The sequence below is a fragment of the Schistocerca americana genome, chromosome 9 (assembly GCF_021461395.2).
Source record: "Schistocerca americana isolate TAMUIC-IGC-003095 chromosome 9, iqSchAmer2.1, whole genome shotgun sequence".
Classification (NCBI taxonomy): domain Eukaryota; kingdom Metazoa; phylum Arthropoda; class Insecta; order Orthoptera; family Acrididae; genus Schistocerca; species Schistocerca americana.
In genome coordinates, this window is record NC_060127.1 from 146,551,421 (window position 1) to 146,569,427 (window position 18,007).

The 18,007-nt window shown below is 39.9% G+C and overlaps 1 protein-coding gene across 1 annotated transcript in view; it reads left to right on the top strand.

Moving 5' to 3' along the window:
• Nucleotides 1–18,007, top strand: part of LOC124550753 (protein Smaug homolog 1) — a 96,264-nt gene that overhangs the window by 5,715 nt on the left and 72,542 nt on the right. Inside the window, 2 exon segments of the mRNA XM_047125476.1 lie at nucleotides 1,379–1,619; nucleotides 15,836–16,064. Of these exon segments, the coding sequence (XP_046981432.1) occupies nucleotides 1,379–1,619; nucleotides 15,836–16,064 (470 nt within the window).

Sequence of the window (18,007 nt, forward strand, 5' to 3'; positions counted from 1 at the left end):
GCGTGCATTTAGTCAGTTAGACTGGACAACACATATAATTTTTATAAAAAAATCCGAGGGTACATATTTTGGAAATTTCAAAAAATGTTTTTTGGAGTAGTTTAAAATTGTCATATTTAGGTAGCATAGTCCTGTTACATATCAAATTGAAGGGAATTTATAGAGGAAAACAATGGTGCAAGTTTGAGCTCTCTGGGTTGTATAGTTTTTGAGCTACAGCATTTTAAAACAATGATCGATTGATCAAAAACGGAGGTTTTTTATTTTTAAACCCTTGAAACTCAAAAACTATAGATCAGAAAAATTTGTAATCTCAAATTTAAACTAGTGTTAGTGGGTACATGACCTGAAAAAAATTCATCCAAATCGGAGAGGTCATGGTTCAAATCGTGTAGTACAATTGGTTGATTTGACGTGGAATGACCCTACAGAAGATACCCGATATGACCGTCACAATAAGTATGTACTCCGTAGCTTCTGTATTATATGTGAAATGGGTTTGATGAACCTAATGTTTTCTTTTCTTCGTGACCTTAATTGGAATCTTGTAGCATATATTACTAGGACTCTTTCCCTACCCTTGTAGCTATGGTGGAATCAGACAGAATCCACATCTATACACCAGAAGTAACTTTGGTCTGTGCCATTGGGCACTTCCAGTTGTTCTGATGGTTGGCGGATATTGTTCATTGTGGAAATGGAGCCTAACTCCACTTTCTGCTTCCTCCTGCCCACCCGTGTACTTGCCAGAATTGATATCGATATTACTTTGACATAGCTTGTAAATTATCAAATAAATCTGGAGTTAATATTTTAGTAACTTTTGTTTCCATATGCATGCAAGAGAGACTTGATGACAAAAACATGCAGCATTGTATTAAATTAAAACAAAATAATGTGACTGGTAGTAGTCTAATATAGATGATTTATTCATAAATCACACTGCCAGAACTTGGCAACTATCACATCCAGTCTAGGTTTACTGTACCGCATCTGATCTGGATGTATGATGTTTCAACAGTTTAGCTTTCTCAATTGATTTTCTACACCAGAGTCACATTTTCAGTATCTGATATTTCAGCATTCATGAGACTAGTTGGAGCAGGAACAATAGTAAGATCTTTTGCAGTGACTATATTTCCTTTACTTGTCAGTATGGTTACTGAGTGACTGAATGCTATTTTGATCTGCTTATTGATTTTTATGTATGAAGAAAACACCTTAAGATTTTGGATCAAGTCTTAGAAAAATACGAAATGTTTATCTAGAACTTGTGGAAAACCAATTCTAGTATAGACTTATCAGCTCTTTCATGCACTTAGAGATCCAGATTTAATATGATTAAATACTGATATGAGGGATTTGTGTATTGTTGCAGGGCCGTACTTCCCTACGGTCAGACGGTAGTGTAGGCAGTGGAGCAGTCATGTTCCGCGAGCAGGTAAACACCGTCTCAGCCTGGTTTGACCAGTGGAACGAATGTGAACGTACTGTGGCGCTCTACTCCCTGCTGAAGCGGCTCAGCCCAGCCAAGTGTCGCTTCCTGGCCCTGGCTTTGGATCACAGCCTCGCTGAATGTGGCGAACTGCATCAGACTGAAATACAGGCAAACAATCCAGGTAACTTTCCCTGTTAATAAAGTGCCTGTGTCTAAATAAGACTTAATTTTAAAAAGGAATCATAATGTTTGTAAGTACCTGTACAACTTGTCAGCTGATGAATTGATAGTTATGGGAATAGCATTTGTGTTTTAGAAGATAGCCCCTGTATTTAAACCCTACTGTTCTGTCTATGGTAGACCGTTTGGGTCAGTGTAACCTGATCTCTGGAAAAGAAGTACCTAAACATTAAGTTCTTGAGAAAAAAATATGATTAGTAATAGCTGTATACAGCTGCATATAACTTTTCTTGATGATATTACTAGCAGTGGCCACTCGTACATAGTTTCACCATTATGCTACAATGTGGTGACCTATAGCCTTTATACTTAAAAGGATAGTAATTGTCATTAAATTGACTATATTAATTTTATGTACATGAGTTGAACTGGTTTAAGTACATGTAAATGTGATAGTCATTTAACATTGCGAGCAGTGGAAAAAATGTTGGTAGTAGTGGGAATCGATCCAGTTGTTGGTTTGCCAGTCGGTGTGCTAGACAACTTGGCCACAGTGCCATTGAGGTAACAGTTACTCAAAACCCCTTGTACTCTGTGCTTGCACAATACTCTATAAGCAGTTTCAAAGAAAAATACGTACTTGGTGGAAAAATGCTAACCTGGTGCTGCGAGCAATGTAGCACTCGTTGTGCCAGAAGGGATGGTATCACATCAGAAAATACACAGTCGAAACCACAGCTGCATCCCTTGTCTGAGCTGACAAGAGCACAATTGACTGTCATTTTAGCAACTTGAAAATGGTTTCTAGTTTTTGCAGGGAGAGTGCTACAAAATGTGTTTCTGTTCATTTTATTTTCAAACCAGCACACAAAGAGAAGTGCAGTCACTTTCTTAACCCTTGATGTTTTGAGAGTGTACCTGCCCATCATCTTTAGGTGATACTTGTAGAAAAAGTCTTTGCTACATCTTGCCGCCTCTTTACTGTGATCCCCCTCCCCCCACTCCCTTTCCCCACTACCCAGTCGCATGGTGTATCTGGTGGAGCGGTGAGGGGGCAGACTCGCTGAAGGCTGAATGCGAACCCCAGGCCCTCGGTACCCCCATAGCTCCCATCAGGTATGGAAGTGGGTCTGGGCCAATGTGATTTTAGTTGGCTGAGTGCTGGGTACCAAGCTTTGCTTAGGGTGTAGCCACTGCCTGTTGATCAGGCCATCAGCCACTCAAATTTCAACAGCCTCCTTCAGAACACAGTCCCAAAATGATGATGTCTGTCTAAAATCTTCATATAGTTCCCTGTAGCCAGGCAGTATTCTACAATTGCAGATTAGATTTTGCAAAAACTTGGTATTTTAATTAGTCTCAGCACCCTCTATGAGTATAAAAAATATCAGTTTTTGATATCAAACCATTTCTGAAATGTCACTGTGTAAAATTTCCAAAAACTGCCCAAAAAAGTGGGAATGGACTTTAATTTACCTAGGAGCTGTCATAATTGAGCTAGAGCTGGTAAAGGTGCCATTGCATCATTTTGATACTCTCTCCAGTGATGTAAAATACAAGATAGGTTCTAATTAAGAAATTTCTTTCTGAACACAAATTGAAATTTGATTTAATTTTTCGTAACAAGTACATAATTTAATATTTTGAAAATATTTCCATAAATGCTTAGTACTGTTGCAAATTGAATGGCAAAATTATTCCTGACTTATTTTCACTAAATCACTAACAGCACCATTTTGATGAAACCTACCATTCACAAATTGGTATTTAATTAAGATATACAGAATGATAACTAAATATAAGAAGTATCAAAATATCACCATAGAACAAAACCAAACAGCATAATCTATAATTAAATTAAATTGATTGCTTACTTTAACTTTATAAGATTTAAACTAATAGCTTATTAATTCACAAAATAAAAATATTGAAGGTGGGATCTATAGCAACAAATTTAAATAAGGTATGAAAAAGTGCAAGTATTTATGTAATAGGTTTGGTCCATGACATTTGGACCATATCAATCAAATAACAAAAAAAATGAAATTAGTGATGCTTGTTTTTTTTTTGAATAACGGGTGTCTGTTTATAGCTAAATACAATCCAATAGGTACTAACAGTAATTTTTAAACTACTGTCTATATAAAATAAATTAACACTAACCTGAGTGAAAATTAAGTTTAGTGTTGAATGCAGCCGCAAAAAAAAAGTCTTGGACGTTCAGATTATGGTAAATTTTAAAAAAGCCAGTTGGTTTTGGCTCGCATCAGTTTTAACAGGAGTGTGCATTGTCCCAGGTGGAGTAAATGGATTTAATTTTGTCTGGACATCCATAACTGACACTCGCAGAGCGTCCACATGTGTAGGACAGGAGAATGGTGTAGATGGACCACAAGGATGAAGAAAAGCTAACATCACTTTATCATGCTCTTCTTCTTTTTTTACACTGTGGTGCTGTAGCCGGACATGTCTTTCAACTTCAGTTCGTCTGGTGGTGTAGTTTCCTTCCTTTCCCAACCCTGCACATCGCCTGAAAAGTGTTTCACAAATAATTTTGATGTGGTGTCGAGAATGAATGCTTGAAATTGCTGTGCTCCTTTGCCTGTAAACCCTTCTTCACTCCTATTAAAACCTGTAGGGTACTTACTCTTGACACAGAATCATGAAATTTGTCAGCAATGAAGGTTTTGCAATACAAGTAAAGGAAAAATCACAAAATTGTTAAATAAATTCGCCAGTTCCAAGCCTGGGGCTTCATCTCGCAAGCAACAAAGAAGGAGGAGGTGGAGGAGTAACACTTCGTTAAAAAACTGGGTCCATCTGGCTCAGGGAGGTAGCACCCTGTAAGAGCCTTTGCCTAGGGTTACTAGATGAAACCTGGTCAGCGGTCTCAAAGGTGGAAGAGGAATCTGATTACCAGCGGCGGAGAGAGTGGAACGGCCTAGTGGAGTTAACCATGAATTAAAAATCAAATCAAAATCCAAAAGCGACTGTTCACAAGTTGGTGTGGCCTTTGGTCAGTGTCTGTATACCTGTAAGGGGCAGCTGTGAATAATCCTCTGGGGATAACAACCTCGGTTGGAAAAAAAGGAAAAGGTGGCTGTAGAAGTCACCCTCAGAACTCAAAGAATTATCAATTGTGGAAACGTGTGATGTGAAACTAATTACCCCAGGTGGTCAATCCACCGGAAATAAGTGCACAAGCAGACGTCCAAATTCTGGGGAGTCTGCAACGTCATGCAAAAACAAATCGGAGTGTCTTGCAACCTTAAACAAAATAAAATACAGGAAAGCAAACTACTTAGCAACTTTTAATGCAAATTCACTTTTTAAAGGGGGGAAACTTAAGACTCTAATGGACACATTATATGAACATACGACTGTGCAAGAGACAAGGTTCTTGGATGAGGACAGCTTTGAATCGGGAGGATTCAGGATACTTTAGGGGAAGATGGGGACAAGAGTTATAAAAAAATGTTCCCCCACCTTGGGACAGGTTTCATAATTGACAAGAAAGTATTAGGCTCCATTATAAGCTCAGAGTCTAACTCTGAGAGGCTATCCACACTCACTTTTAAGTCAACCAACAAAACATATACCGATGTAAATGTTCATGCCCCTATAAACATTAACAAAAAGAATAAGAAAGTGGAACTATTCAGGGACAGACTAGGTGATAAGATTCAAAAGATCCCCGAAAAACATAATGTCATCCTTCTAGGGGATTTTAACGGCCAAGTGGGGGGGGGGGGGGGGGGGGAGAGAAGGTTCAGGTGCTGGGGAGGTACCCGGAACATAACAGGACGAACCAAAAAGGCAAAATGGTAGCAGGCTCATCAAATTATGCCAAGTGCACAGTTTGGTTCTGAAGTCAACTAGCTTTAAGAAATTGCCAAGATAGCAGAAGATGTGGATTTCACCCAACCCTCTCCTGGGAGAATTCCAGTTAAATCATGTTGCAATTAAGTAGAAATATCAAAAGAAAATACAAAATGTTAGGGCTCGCAGAGAGGCCAGCCTTGACTCTGACCACTACCTATCTAAAGTGAACTGAAGATCATCCCCAAGAGTAACTTTCATAGGAAAAACCTTGCACGAAGGAGATAATGATCCAGAGAAAATAGGAGGAGGAATGGGGCAAGTTAACCAGTGATGTAGAAGACCAGGACTGGAAGCAGATGGAGAAGTATTTCAACCAAGGCAGAGCAGCTTGGTCCTGTTACCAGGATGAAGCAGCACAGGTGGTGGAACGATGAGTGTGATAGACTACTTGATATGAGGAAGAAGGTGTGGCACATCTGCAGACCAAAACGGATGAGAGTGCCTGGCAACACTTTCTGGAAACTAGAAACATGGTGTCCTAGGAGATCCAGAAAGTTAAGAAGGCGCAAAACGACAAATTGCTCAGGAAGATAAATGACATCTTTGTTAAGAATAACATGATAAACTGTTATTAGATCTTCAGGGAGAAGCTAAACAGATATGACCCCCCCCCCTCCCCCAACTCTCCAACTTCAGGATAGAAAAAGGGTACATGACATATAGCAATAGGGGCAACTGTAACATACTAGCAGAATACTTCAAGGAACTCCTTAACTGTGAGGAACCACACCAAAAGATGGTGTTCGATGGTGGACTGAAGTTGTCCCCCAACCCAGACTCTAAACCCCCATCTTTAAGTGAGATCCAGGCAATGCTAAATCATATGGAAAATTTCAAGGCATCAGGGTAAAATCGGATAAAAGCTGAATTATGGAAGTATGCTAGCAAGTGCAATTGTCTTACTCAAGAAACTTTTTTAGGAGATATGGAAGGAAGGAATCATTTCAGAGGAATGGAAAATGGCCCTGATACACCCTCTTCACAAAAAAGTTCCTAAATCTGATCCCAGCAACTATAAAGGGATTTCTCTAGAGGATGTGACCTACAAGATATTGTCCAGAGCAGAATCTCAGTTGAATTGCCAAATTGGGGAGTGCAAGCAGGTTTTAGGAAAGGAATATCCTGCCCTGAACAGATCTTAAACAAAACTGTATATAGTGACTTGTGTAGACTTCCGAAAAGCTCAAGATTCCATAGACAGAGAGTCATGGTTCAATATTTCGGAGGAGTTTAGCTCAGATGGAAAAACTCCAATCGTTATCAAGGAGTTGCTCAAGAGTACGTCCTCTAAAGTCAGATTCATGGGTGAACTATCGGAAACTTTTTGAGATCAGAACAGGGGTCTGACAAGGGGATGGTCCCTCACCCATGCTGTTTATCTGTGCACTTGAAAAAGTTGAGGGGATGGAATGCAAGAATGAGAGGGGGAATAAGACTTCGGAGCGGGGCAAAAAAAAAAAACAAAGGAATTGTGGTTAAGTGTTTGGCATTTGCTGACGACATGGTGCTGCTCGTGGAAATGTTAAAGGAAGCAAAAGAACCAATCAGAGTTAAAGAGCAGGCAAGGAAAATAGGACTTAAGATTTCATATGAAAAACGAAGATTACGTTGAATATGCTAGATACTCCTAAGTGAATTAAAGTAGGGGCTCAAAAAATAGAGGTGGCTAGGAATTTAAAGTAACTAGGGGAATGGATTGAATGGAACAACCTTCAAGGGAAAACAATGGAAGCAAGAAGTACCAAAATGGAACTAGCTTTCCAGAAAAACAAAAACGCATACAATAAGAAAGCCCTCTTTTGGAACACCAAAATAAGGCATTAAAACACAGTAATTAAGCCGGAAGAACTCTATGCAGCACACACACTAATCAAGGGGAGGAAAGGGCAAATAGAGAAATTGGAAATCAAGGAGGGGAAAATTTTGAGGAAGATCGTGGGTCCTAAATTCCAAAATAACAAAAAAGTTTCCTGTAGAAACAAAGACTTCTATGCACAGTTGGAGAGACTCTTGGAAACCATGAGGAGGAGGAGGATTGATTTCTATGGACTCCAAATGAATCCTGACAGACCAACGAAACAAATCTTTGACTGCTTTTACAAAAAAAAAAAAAAAAAAAAAAAAAAAAAAAAAAAAAAAAGACTAGACCCAATTGGTTTAAGGAAGTGGAAAAGGATTTGAGGTAACTTGAGATTACCAAAGTCGTGATAAAGAATGGTACAGCCAAGACTGTAACCAAAGACAAAACTGAGAGTTTCCAAGTTGAGATAAACACCAGAAAACCAGTTCAGATATCGGAGGAGGAAAGAAGAGATCAGGTAGAATGAAGACCTATTTGGAGAAAAGGAGAGTACAAGCATCTAAGAAGTAATTGATCTGACTTACCCCAAAGATAGATGATTTGAAGTGGAGAAAAAAGTAATTACATAACACGGAAAAAAAAATTTCTTTTGCCATTTTATCAGACTTCAAATTTGAAATTAAAATGTTCTTTAAAGTTTTGGAATCCCTGGGAGTGATATCTTGTCAGTATCAATGTCTATAACATGCAAAAATTGGCAAGCTCCTCAGTTCCTGGAATGGTTGAACTGTGTACACACACAATTTTGTGCAGAACACTTAATGCGCATGCCCTACTCGCACCTGACGAAATTTTTCATAACTTATTCTAGTTTGTAGGTATAGGTCCCATGTTTGATATTTTTGTCCTAGCAATTAATAGGATATTAGCTTAAATTGTATAAAATTAAACAATTGACTTAATTTAATTATAGGATATGTTGATTAGTTTTGTTTAAGATGATATTTTGATATTTCTGATATTTTTAGCTACCTTTCCATATATTTTAATAAAATTTCTATTTGTTAAAGGCAAGTCAGGTCAAAATGGCGCTATTTCTTGGAAAAAATTAAATTGCTCAATTTCTATTTTGAAGAAAATTTCTTAATTAGAACCTATTTTGTGTCGTATGTCACTGGAAAGAGCATAAAAAGTCGAACAACACATTTCTCGGCTATCTAGCTCAATTAGGAGAGCTCCTGGAGTGATTTTTTAAAAAGTTTGTTCACATATTTTTGGCCAGTTTTTGAAAATTTCACATAGCTGTTTTATAGAAGTGTACTCAGATAAAAAAAATTAAATTTGGTGTTTTTCATACTCTCAGTACTCACGATGAGTATACGATATTTGAGTAAAATTTAAACTCGTGACGAAAAATTTTTATTTAAGGTGTGTTGGTTTTAACATGGAATGGCTCTTTGGTGTTCCTCAGTCATCCTTCTCATCCAATTGAGTAAGTCTCCCCTGATCCGTGGTTATCGGTGACTTCCCAAAATCCACCCCTTTTCCTAGACCTTTCCAGTCCTTTCCCCTTACCCCTCTTCATTCCCCTTCAACCCTTCTGCCTGAATGAGCCACCACTGGCTCCGAAAGCTTGCCTAATTACAACCTCCTTTTATGTCTGGGATCTGCCGCTGCTTGGTGAGTAGATTTTGTGTCTATCCAATTATTGCCCAATGTATGCCTTTCTGCATTTACGTATAATACGAAGACTACACACAGCTGGGCATCCAACAATGGTACAAACAGTATAACAGTTGTCACAAGTTACTGTCTGGCATAGTTTGCTGTTAAGGCATCCGTATTTTTATCCAGTATTTTGATGGTTTACTCCGAATATCCTGTCTCAATTTCATTGACCTTGAAAAACCCTACCAATTGCTCAAATCAAACAATGGAAGATCCAGGATGGAATGTAACAATATTAGAGAAGTATGTTGCTACTCGCCATATAGTGGAGATGCTGAGTTGCAATAGGCACAACAAAAAGTCACAAGTCACAAGTCATGGCTTTCAGCCATGGTCTGTGACTGCAGACATGTATGCTAGTTTCGTGTGTGTGTGTGTGTGTGTGTGTGTGTGTGTGTGTGTGTGTGTGTGTGTGTTGCGACAAAGGCCTTAATGGCCAAAAGCTATAATCGTGTGAATCTTTTTGTTGTGCCTGTCAAGACTCAGCATCTCCACTATATGGTGAGTAGCAACTTTCCTTCTCTAATATTGATACCAATTGCTCAAATTATTTAATTGGACAGATAGAAAATCTACTCACCATATGACCACAGAACACACACATGAAAGGCTGTTGTGATTGGCAAGCTTTTGGAGCCAGTGGCTCCTCCTTCAGGTAGGAGGATTGAAGAGGAAGGATGAAGGAAAAAGACTGGAGAGGTCCAGGAAAAGGGGTAGATTTTGGGAAGGTCACTCAGAACTGCGGGTCAGGGGAGACTTAGCGCACGGTAATTCTGTAGGCTTATTTGATGTCCTCTATTAACCTTCTCCTTGGTTTTCCTTCTCATCCCGTACGGAAAGTCGCTCCTGACCTGCAGTTCTGGGTGACATTCCCAAAATCTACCCCTTTTCCTAGACCTCTCCAGGCCTTTACCTTCACCCTTCTTCCTTCCCCTTCAGCACTTCTGCCTGAAGGAGCTACTGGCTCTGAAAGCTTGCCAATCACAACAGTCTTTCGTGTGTGTGTGTGTGTGTGTGTGTGTGTGTGTGTGTGTGTGTGTGTTTTTTTTTCTTCTACCGCTTGATGAATAGATTTATTATCTGTTCAATTACATAATTTTCTCAGTAATTGATTGTTTCCGTTGTTTCATCTACAAATTGCTCAGTCACATCTACTCTAGCATTATATGATATGGGACTCCTTTCCACACATTTTTCCAATATGCTTTGAACTCCGGTGAGTTTCTGTAAATTTTCATTCTTCTGTAGCTCATTCCTTACCAGACTGCACGATACCTGTTCCTCGTGACATTGTAACCTGTTCGGCAAGACACAAAGGAATTGACATTAGCTGCCCCTGAACATAGATTTAAATAAATTGGTTGCCCGTGCTTCAATTATATAAGTAGTGTGTGTTCTTTTGTACATGTTTCTTTTTTTTTTTTTTTTTTTTTTTTTCTATCGGACATGTCCAAAAGAACAGATACAGTGTAGCAATGTCTAGGAGATTTGCCATACAGTTGATGTGCTCCACCAAGTAACAACAACCTGACATTGAGTTGTAATGGGACACGATCCATATTTATCTGTTGTTGGCTGCAAACTTGCTCACCCTCTATGTTCGTATTTGTAATTCAATTTGAACTTTCTCACTTACTCTGGTGGTTGCAGACCTAAAAAAATTCAAAATGCATTCATTCTTCATGTTGACTGCAGAAAGGCAGCTGTGTTGCAGCACTATTTCTTCGAAGAATATTTTTCATATTGCTGAAAAAATGTTGGTTGTAGGTCATTAGAATCCACACTTGCAGAATCATTATTCAAATGATCTTTACATTCAGAATCTGTCGGATTCAGAATCTTCTCTGTTCAGCATGAATCATTCATCTGTTTGTTGTGTTGAGCAGTCAGAAACTAAGAGAAATCCCCAAGGGTGAGATTGGCTTTCTGAAATTAACTATACGGTGGGCAAAAATTATGCGGTGGTGTAGGTTAAGTCCCAGGTGTCACACACTGCAGCTGTTCACCCTGGTAGACCCCTGTGTGCGAGTAACTGACAAAAAAGAATTACAGAATTTCTTGTGATACACTAATTTTAACAGCATTGTAATCTAGCAGTCACATTATTTGGCTGGTATGCTGAAGGTTGCGAGTTCAAATCTCATTAGGTGCAATCTACTTTTTCTTTCGTATTTATCTAAATGACTGTGATTTTTATTCTGTCAATTTGTTTAAATGTAATGGTTTCTCCTTGCTAATCCTTTGTTGCGTTGTTTTTATCATTGTATTAACTTCATTTGCTTTCATTTTCTCAGTTTTATTCTTTCTTTCTTTCATTCATTTGGAGTATTAGTGTGTGTGGTTTTTATTTATTTATCGTAATATTTAAATAATTAAAATTCAAGCCTATCAGTTAAAAAACAAAACGCTCTATTGTAATTGGCTGTGAAGTGTTGTCAAATTTTTTAATTAAGAGTACTTTTTATGGTAATTGTCACACAAACACTTACAACCTAAATTCTGCTCACGTTCTCGACAAAATAATGCAGATGAAGATTTAAATGAAAGGTTTTATAAATACTGTGAAGTGAAATTGATGCAAAATGAGCAATAGGAAGGTCTACTGTAACAGCATGGAGGTAAACATAAAATTATAAGGAAGGACCACTGCTGGTAAGTTTCAGTATTACAACAGCAATACAACTTTTTGCCAACAGGGTTTCATGTGAGCAATAATGCAAAAAAATTCTATTAGTGACAGTACATGCATTATTGTTAGAGGTTAAACCCATTACTGTAGGAAAGTGTAACACAATGGTAAAACCTACAAAAGGTGCTGATGTCAGATGATAAAGAATTTTTTTGGGGGTCATATTGACATGATTACCATGTATGTAACAATAAGCATTTAGGGCAAAAGTAGTTTTGCAATAAAACATTTTTGTCAGACAGCTCGTGCGATTATACACAAAAATGATTTTCACAAGGTTCCTCCATTAGAACAAATATGTATAATCGTCACCAGAATACCAGAAAAAATAGAAGTAGAATAAATATGTATCCAAATTGTGTAAGCTGACAGGAGTAGTTTGCAGCACGAATGTGAATAAAATGTGTAGAATAAAAATATTTTTCTCCTGCGTGGCAAGACTACACCTAAGATCGAATTGTAGTGGGATTATCGTAAAATTGGTAGTTTCTTTTTGAGCCAGTCTACAGATTCATAGACAGACAATTTTCAGTGTGTGCCATTTTTCACACTTGACGTGTCCATTAATTTTTAACATTCTTTGATAGAACCATATTTCAAATGCAAGTTTGTTTCCCTTAGTGTTTCTGACTGCCCATGTTTCATTTCCTTAAAATTCTGGGCACCAGATGAACACTTAAAGGATCTCCTTTCTTATGTCTACACCAATATATATTGGTACATTTCTTTTATTGAAGAAAAATTTCTTCTCCTGGCCAGTTTACATGAGCGTGGCAGAAATATGCAAATACCACTAGAAATTCGTGCTTGAACATACAGATGCTAGCTGAGCCTGCAGGTTGTGCTAGATAGACCATAAGTAGTGCCTCTGCAGGGTCTTCAATATGTTAAGTGTCAGTCACTGTCAGAACAATGTTGTGTGCAGTTGTAAGTGAATTATGTTAGAGCTAAATGGACTTGAACATGCGTAAATTGCTGGTGCTTGTCTGGTGGCACCTTCCATAACCAAGGCAGCCGAAGTATTTGATGGTTTCTAGAGGCATGTGTTGAAGATTTATACCTCATACAAGTAAAGCAAGAAAATGTCATCTGCTAAGTGAAAATGGGTGGTGGGTGGTCATGCATATGGTCATTGAAGAAGATTGTGACGAAAAATAACACACACGCACACACACACGTCACTGCAGAACCAAATTTGCAAACCCTGCGAGCACCAAAACAATACAAAGGGAGTTCCACAAGGAGGGAATTTCAGGATGATCTGAAATTCCATAACCACTCATTAATGATACAAATGCATGTGATAAGAAAACATGGTGCTGGAGCCATAAAACTTGAATTATGGAGCAATGGAAAAAGTCATTTGCTCCAATTCTGGTACCGCGCACCGCGGAATTTGAATCCGCGCCAGACGTCATGGACGTCAAAGACCCCCAGAGGTCTCTGCACCATCGTGCCATAAGCTGTGGCGACGCACGCCTCCTGGCCCGCTTTTAGTGCGAGGGCGCCACAGTGGAACACGTGGTTCCAGCGGCCAATAGTGCCACCTCCGATATAGTACTTAAGGGTCTGCCTCTCGCTCAGCCAGCCAGTCTAATCTCGTGTACGTCTGTGGACACATCACCTCGCATTAGACAGCTTACTTACTTGTTCTGTGTACGAGTGGACATGTTTGTTAGGTTTTCTTGTGACTCCGTTGTTCGATCTTGTCGTTGTTCGATCTTTTCTTCGTTGGTCGTGTCCGTCCTCTCCCGTTGTGTTGTTGTTCGCAGGCCGCTCCGCGGGTCCCGCCGCGCTTTCCGTCGTTACAACCCCGCGACTGTTCCGGTCACCGTTACAATACCAATGAGTGTTGTTTTGACAGTGTTTCCAACTTCTGGCATAGCTTACATGCCAAAGGTAAAACATGGTGGAATGGGCGATTTGGACAGCTGTATTGTGGTATTCTGTGGGCTCCGTGGTTACTCTGGAAGGTTACATTACTACCACGGATTACACGACCATTTGTGCAGACCAGATCCATCTTGCGATACAGTATTTGTTTGCCTATGGTGATGCTGCATTAAAAGATGACAGGGCTTCTGTTTACGCGACCCACATCTTCCAGGACTTGTTTTGAGCACAATGATGAATTGTTGCATCTTCCCTCGCTGGCCACTAGTAACCTGATCTCGATATTATTTAGCCTTTGTGTTCTGCTTTGGAGAGAAGGGCATGTAATCGCTATCCATCTCATTGTTTCCTGAACTTACCATTATTTTACGGGAGGAATGTTACAATAGTCAATTGAAAACCGCATAGGACCTGTATTTATCCATTCTGAGATGACTAAAAGCCTGTTTCAAATACTGACAGGTTTGCTATACTGTATTAGGGCTGGTAATTGGTTGTGTTTTGATGTTCCCATATTTTTGTCAAACCCCTGGATTTCTGATATCCTCTTTGCGATGGCTGTCCAGCATACTGTTGATCCCCCACATAAAATTCTTTTGCTTTTTTCCACAGCTGTGTTCTCAATTTTGATGTTGAGAAAATAGTTAATTGTAACCTCCATCCTGCCGTGTTCTGCTGATGTCTAATTGACTGTTGTGTGTGTGGTTTTTTTTTACTGTGATCAGACATGCGTAAGGGATGTTTAACATAGGAAACATGCTTTGTATGAAAGATGAGTATTGCCTAAAATGAAAACGCCTTTCCTTTAATATTTGTGGTCTCATCAGTTCCTCAATTTACGTAAAAAGATTGATTTGAAAGGATTCATTGAGTTCGAAACTGACACGCTTCCCAACAATAGTCAAACACAACTGTGCCATCCTGATTTACCAGTTTTTATTTCAACTTTCACACTGAAATTTGCCATTGTTGTATCACTTTTTCAAAATTACTCGCACACTACATAAACTCACAGCAGCCTCAACAATAGTTAAAATACTAATATAGCCATCCCTCATTCTTCCAATGTATCTTATTAAGAATGACTGTTCTGATTTGTTCAGATTTGGTGATTATATGCACCCTTCACAAATAAAGAAATTAATGCCTGTTTCCCTACCTGTTAAGGAAAACTTCCAAACTCTTATTTTACTATCTACAAACTGTTCATAATTTTTGTGGGACTCGACTGCATATGTCTGTTCAGTGTGAAACCTGGATGACTCCCCCCTTCACCTCGTGTAAGCATTATTCAACAGCACAGCAAGCCATTACCCCCCCCCCCACCCCCCCACCCCCACCACACCAAATCCCTCAGCAGGTCCTCCGCTCCCTTGTCAGTTGCCTTGGTCTCTCAGCCAGCACTGCTTTCATGGAAGGGTGTTCACCTAATGGGCGTATAAATGGCAGTGAAAAGTTTTTTCTTGTTTTCTTGGAAAATAAACATTTGTGGACTCCTTATACGATGATGAAGAATGCCAGATTTTCAATCATTTGGTGATTTATGTCATAAATGTTTGGGGCAATTTTCTCAAAAAGTAGGTGGAGGAAGGGGATGGGGAGAGAGTGAGCCAAAATACCTTAGTCCTTCATTTTAGGTGGTATAAAAGTCACGTGCCAAACATGATGTGAATTGTTTGGACACGTGCTTTCCAGTTGTGAGCTTCAAATCTTCCAGAGAACCAGCAATGCATAAGGAGAACAATAAACTATTTTACTATCAACGATAGTAATGCACTTCGCGTACTTACCTCTCTGCTACCAGTGATAGTCTTTGTGTTGTTCATCCTAAAGGTACACCCTGTGGTCAGTATGCATGCATTCCTTTCAACACATTTTCCTAACATGTGACTGGAAAATCTATGTCACCAGTGAATGTTAGCTCTGGTATCTGCCCATCATACTTCAATTGGTTGTCATGAATTCGACTTAGCAAAAAGTTACATTGGGAGTTCTTCAAATGTTAAGAAATGCACTTGCAGCCCAGTTAGAGTATAATTATTGTAGGATATACAATAAAGAAGTGGTCTTTAGTTTTAAAGTACAAGTGGAAGAAAAATATAATTTAAGTATTCAGTTAGGTATTTTCATTTCTGCATTACCAAGTATAGTAACCTTTATCAACTCGGATGTTCCTTTTCATTTTTCGTCTAAATGTATCTTAAGTTATGTATGCGTGCTGCAGGATACATTGGAAGCATCTTGTCTCTGGGCTGCGACGGCTCGACACTGAGGCAGTTGCTGCAGCTACTGCCCCTGCTGCGGCCTGGCAACTGCGAAGCCAAGTCTCGCTATCTTGCGGCCATCCACTCCGCGCTCAGCCATGCAGTGGAGACCGGGGCGTATGTGGAGGAAGCGAGACAGCTCCTCAGTTATGCGCTGATACATCCCGCAATCAGCAATGGCGACAGGAGGTATGGGCAGGGAAGGGTCAAACTGTTGACACTTGCCTCAACTCTCTCTCTCTCTCTCTCTCTCTCTCTCTCTCTCTCTCTCTCTCTCTCTCTCTCTCACACACACACACACACACACACACACACACACACACACACACACACACACACACACACACACAAGTTTCTTCCTCATGCTAAGGTATAAGTAAATCTAGCTTTCCTCAACCTATTCCTCTGCCCTCGGTGAGTAAGGGACAATTAGTTCCAAAAGCTAAAATAGTGTATGTACTTAAATATGTGTGACTATTGCCAGCACTGACATTTCTCATGAAAGTACGAACTGACCATCAGTGTTGTCTTATCAATTTAGTTTCCTCAAAAAAGAAAAAAAAAAAAAAACATTTTCATACAGTAATTGAAGTTCATGGGCTATTGGCACAATAATTCTTAAGAGGAAAGACTTTGTCACTAATGAGAGAATGTCCCCAAGGATGAAATTTACTTTGAGATGACCTGCCATATTTATCAGATTACAAAATTAGATAGCATTTAAATTCTATCAACTTACAAACTTTTGTTGTATTTAAACAGGTTTGTGATAAATTCTCATACATTAAATCTATACAGTATACATAAATTTATTCTGCTTTTTAAGTAAAGGTAACATTCAAAGGTGAAATATTGTTCTTCAAATACCATTACGTGGGTCTGAACCAAAGACAGCATTTCATTTGGTTATGAGAAACTACAGTCATTTATCAAGTAGGTTGCAAATTAGAAATTTACTGTTCACATCTTAGAATACTGTGGAAAAATGTTACCAGCTTTAGAATAAGGCGGTGACAGTCAGATAAAATGAGAAAGAGAATTAATCCAGGATTAAATATCTAACAAACAAAATAAATCACATTAAACAGACAGCAACTGTTATTGCAAGAATAAATTATGGCAGGAATACCTGTAGTGGAGATCATACCAACAGATGCCACTACCCCTAGGGGGTCCACAACTCTTTTGTGGACACGTGCGTAGCGAGCACGGGACCCCGAGCTAATGTGGCCCTCCTTCCTTTCCGGGCTGCATACCTACCTTCCCTTCCCTTTCCGCATCCCTCCCCGTCCCCCATCTTCGCCCCCCCCCCCCCTCACCTCTGGCTCTTTCCTTCCCTTTCTCCCCCTCTGGGAGTATGGTTTGTGCCTACGTCCGCAGACGGACGCTCGAAACTGTTCCAAATTCCTTGCTTTTACACTTGCAAGTCCTCGTCCTTCCTCTGTCCTTCTCTTTTCCTTCCCTCTTCTCCTTGCCCTTTTCTCCACTGCGGCGTTTGAGACCCCCTCTTCTTTCCTTTCCCCTTCTCTTTTTTCCTCCCTGTGCGTGTCTGAAGGCCGACCCACGCACTTCCATGCGTAGCCGGTGACAGGGTAACGCGTAATTCCCCGCCCCGGGTAGACAAGTAGGACACGTATGTACCCCCTGGTAACGGCCAGGCCCAGGGAGGGGTGATTACCCGAGCTGATACCTTCCGAAAGTGCCAATTGGTCCCTCCGTCCGTTTGTCGGGAGGTGTGACCTGAGGTGTGAACAATCACCTAAGGCGGGTGTGCCCTCGGTGAGGGCCCCCACAAGGGAGGAGCGTGCCATCGGAGACGCCGGTAATCATGGGGATTCTTCCGCAATGGTTTCCTCACCTTCCACTATGTCTGCTCACAAACGTAAGTTCACTGAGTCTCGGCCACAGACGGTCCTTCCATCGTTGCCACAGTTCCTTGTTGTTTCTCGGTCTGACGAAGGTCACGACTTTTCCACGGTCAACCCTTTCATTATTCAGAAAGGTGTCGACGCAATTGCGGGTCCTGTAAAGTCTTGTTCCAGATTACGTTATGGCACCCTGTTGTTAGAAACACACAGTGCCCTCCAGGCTCAAAAATTGCTGCGTACTTCTCTGCTCCACACCTTCCCTGT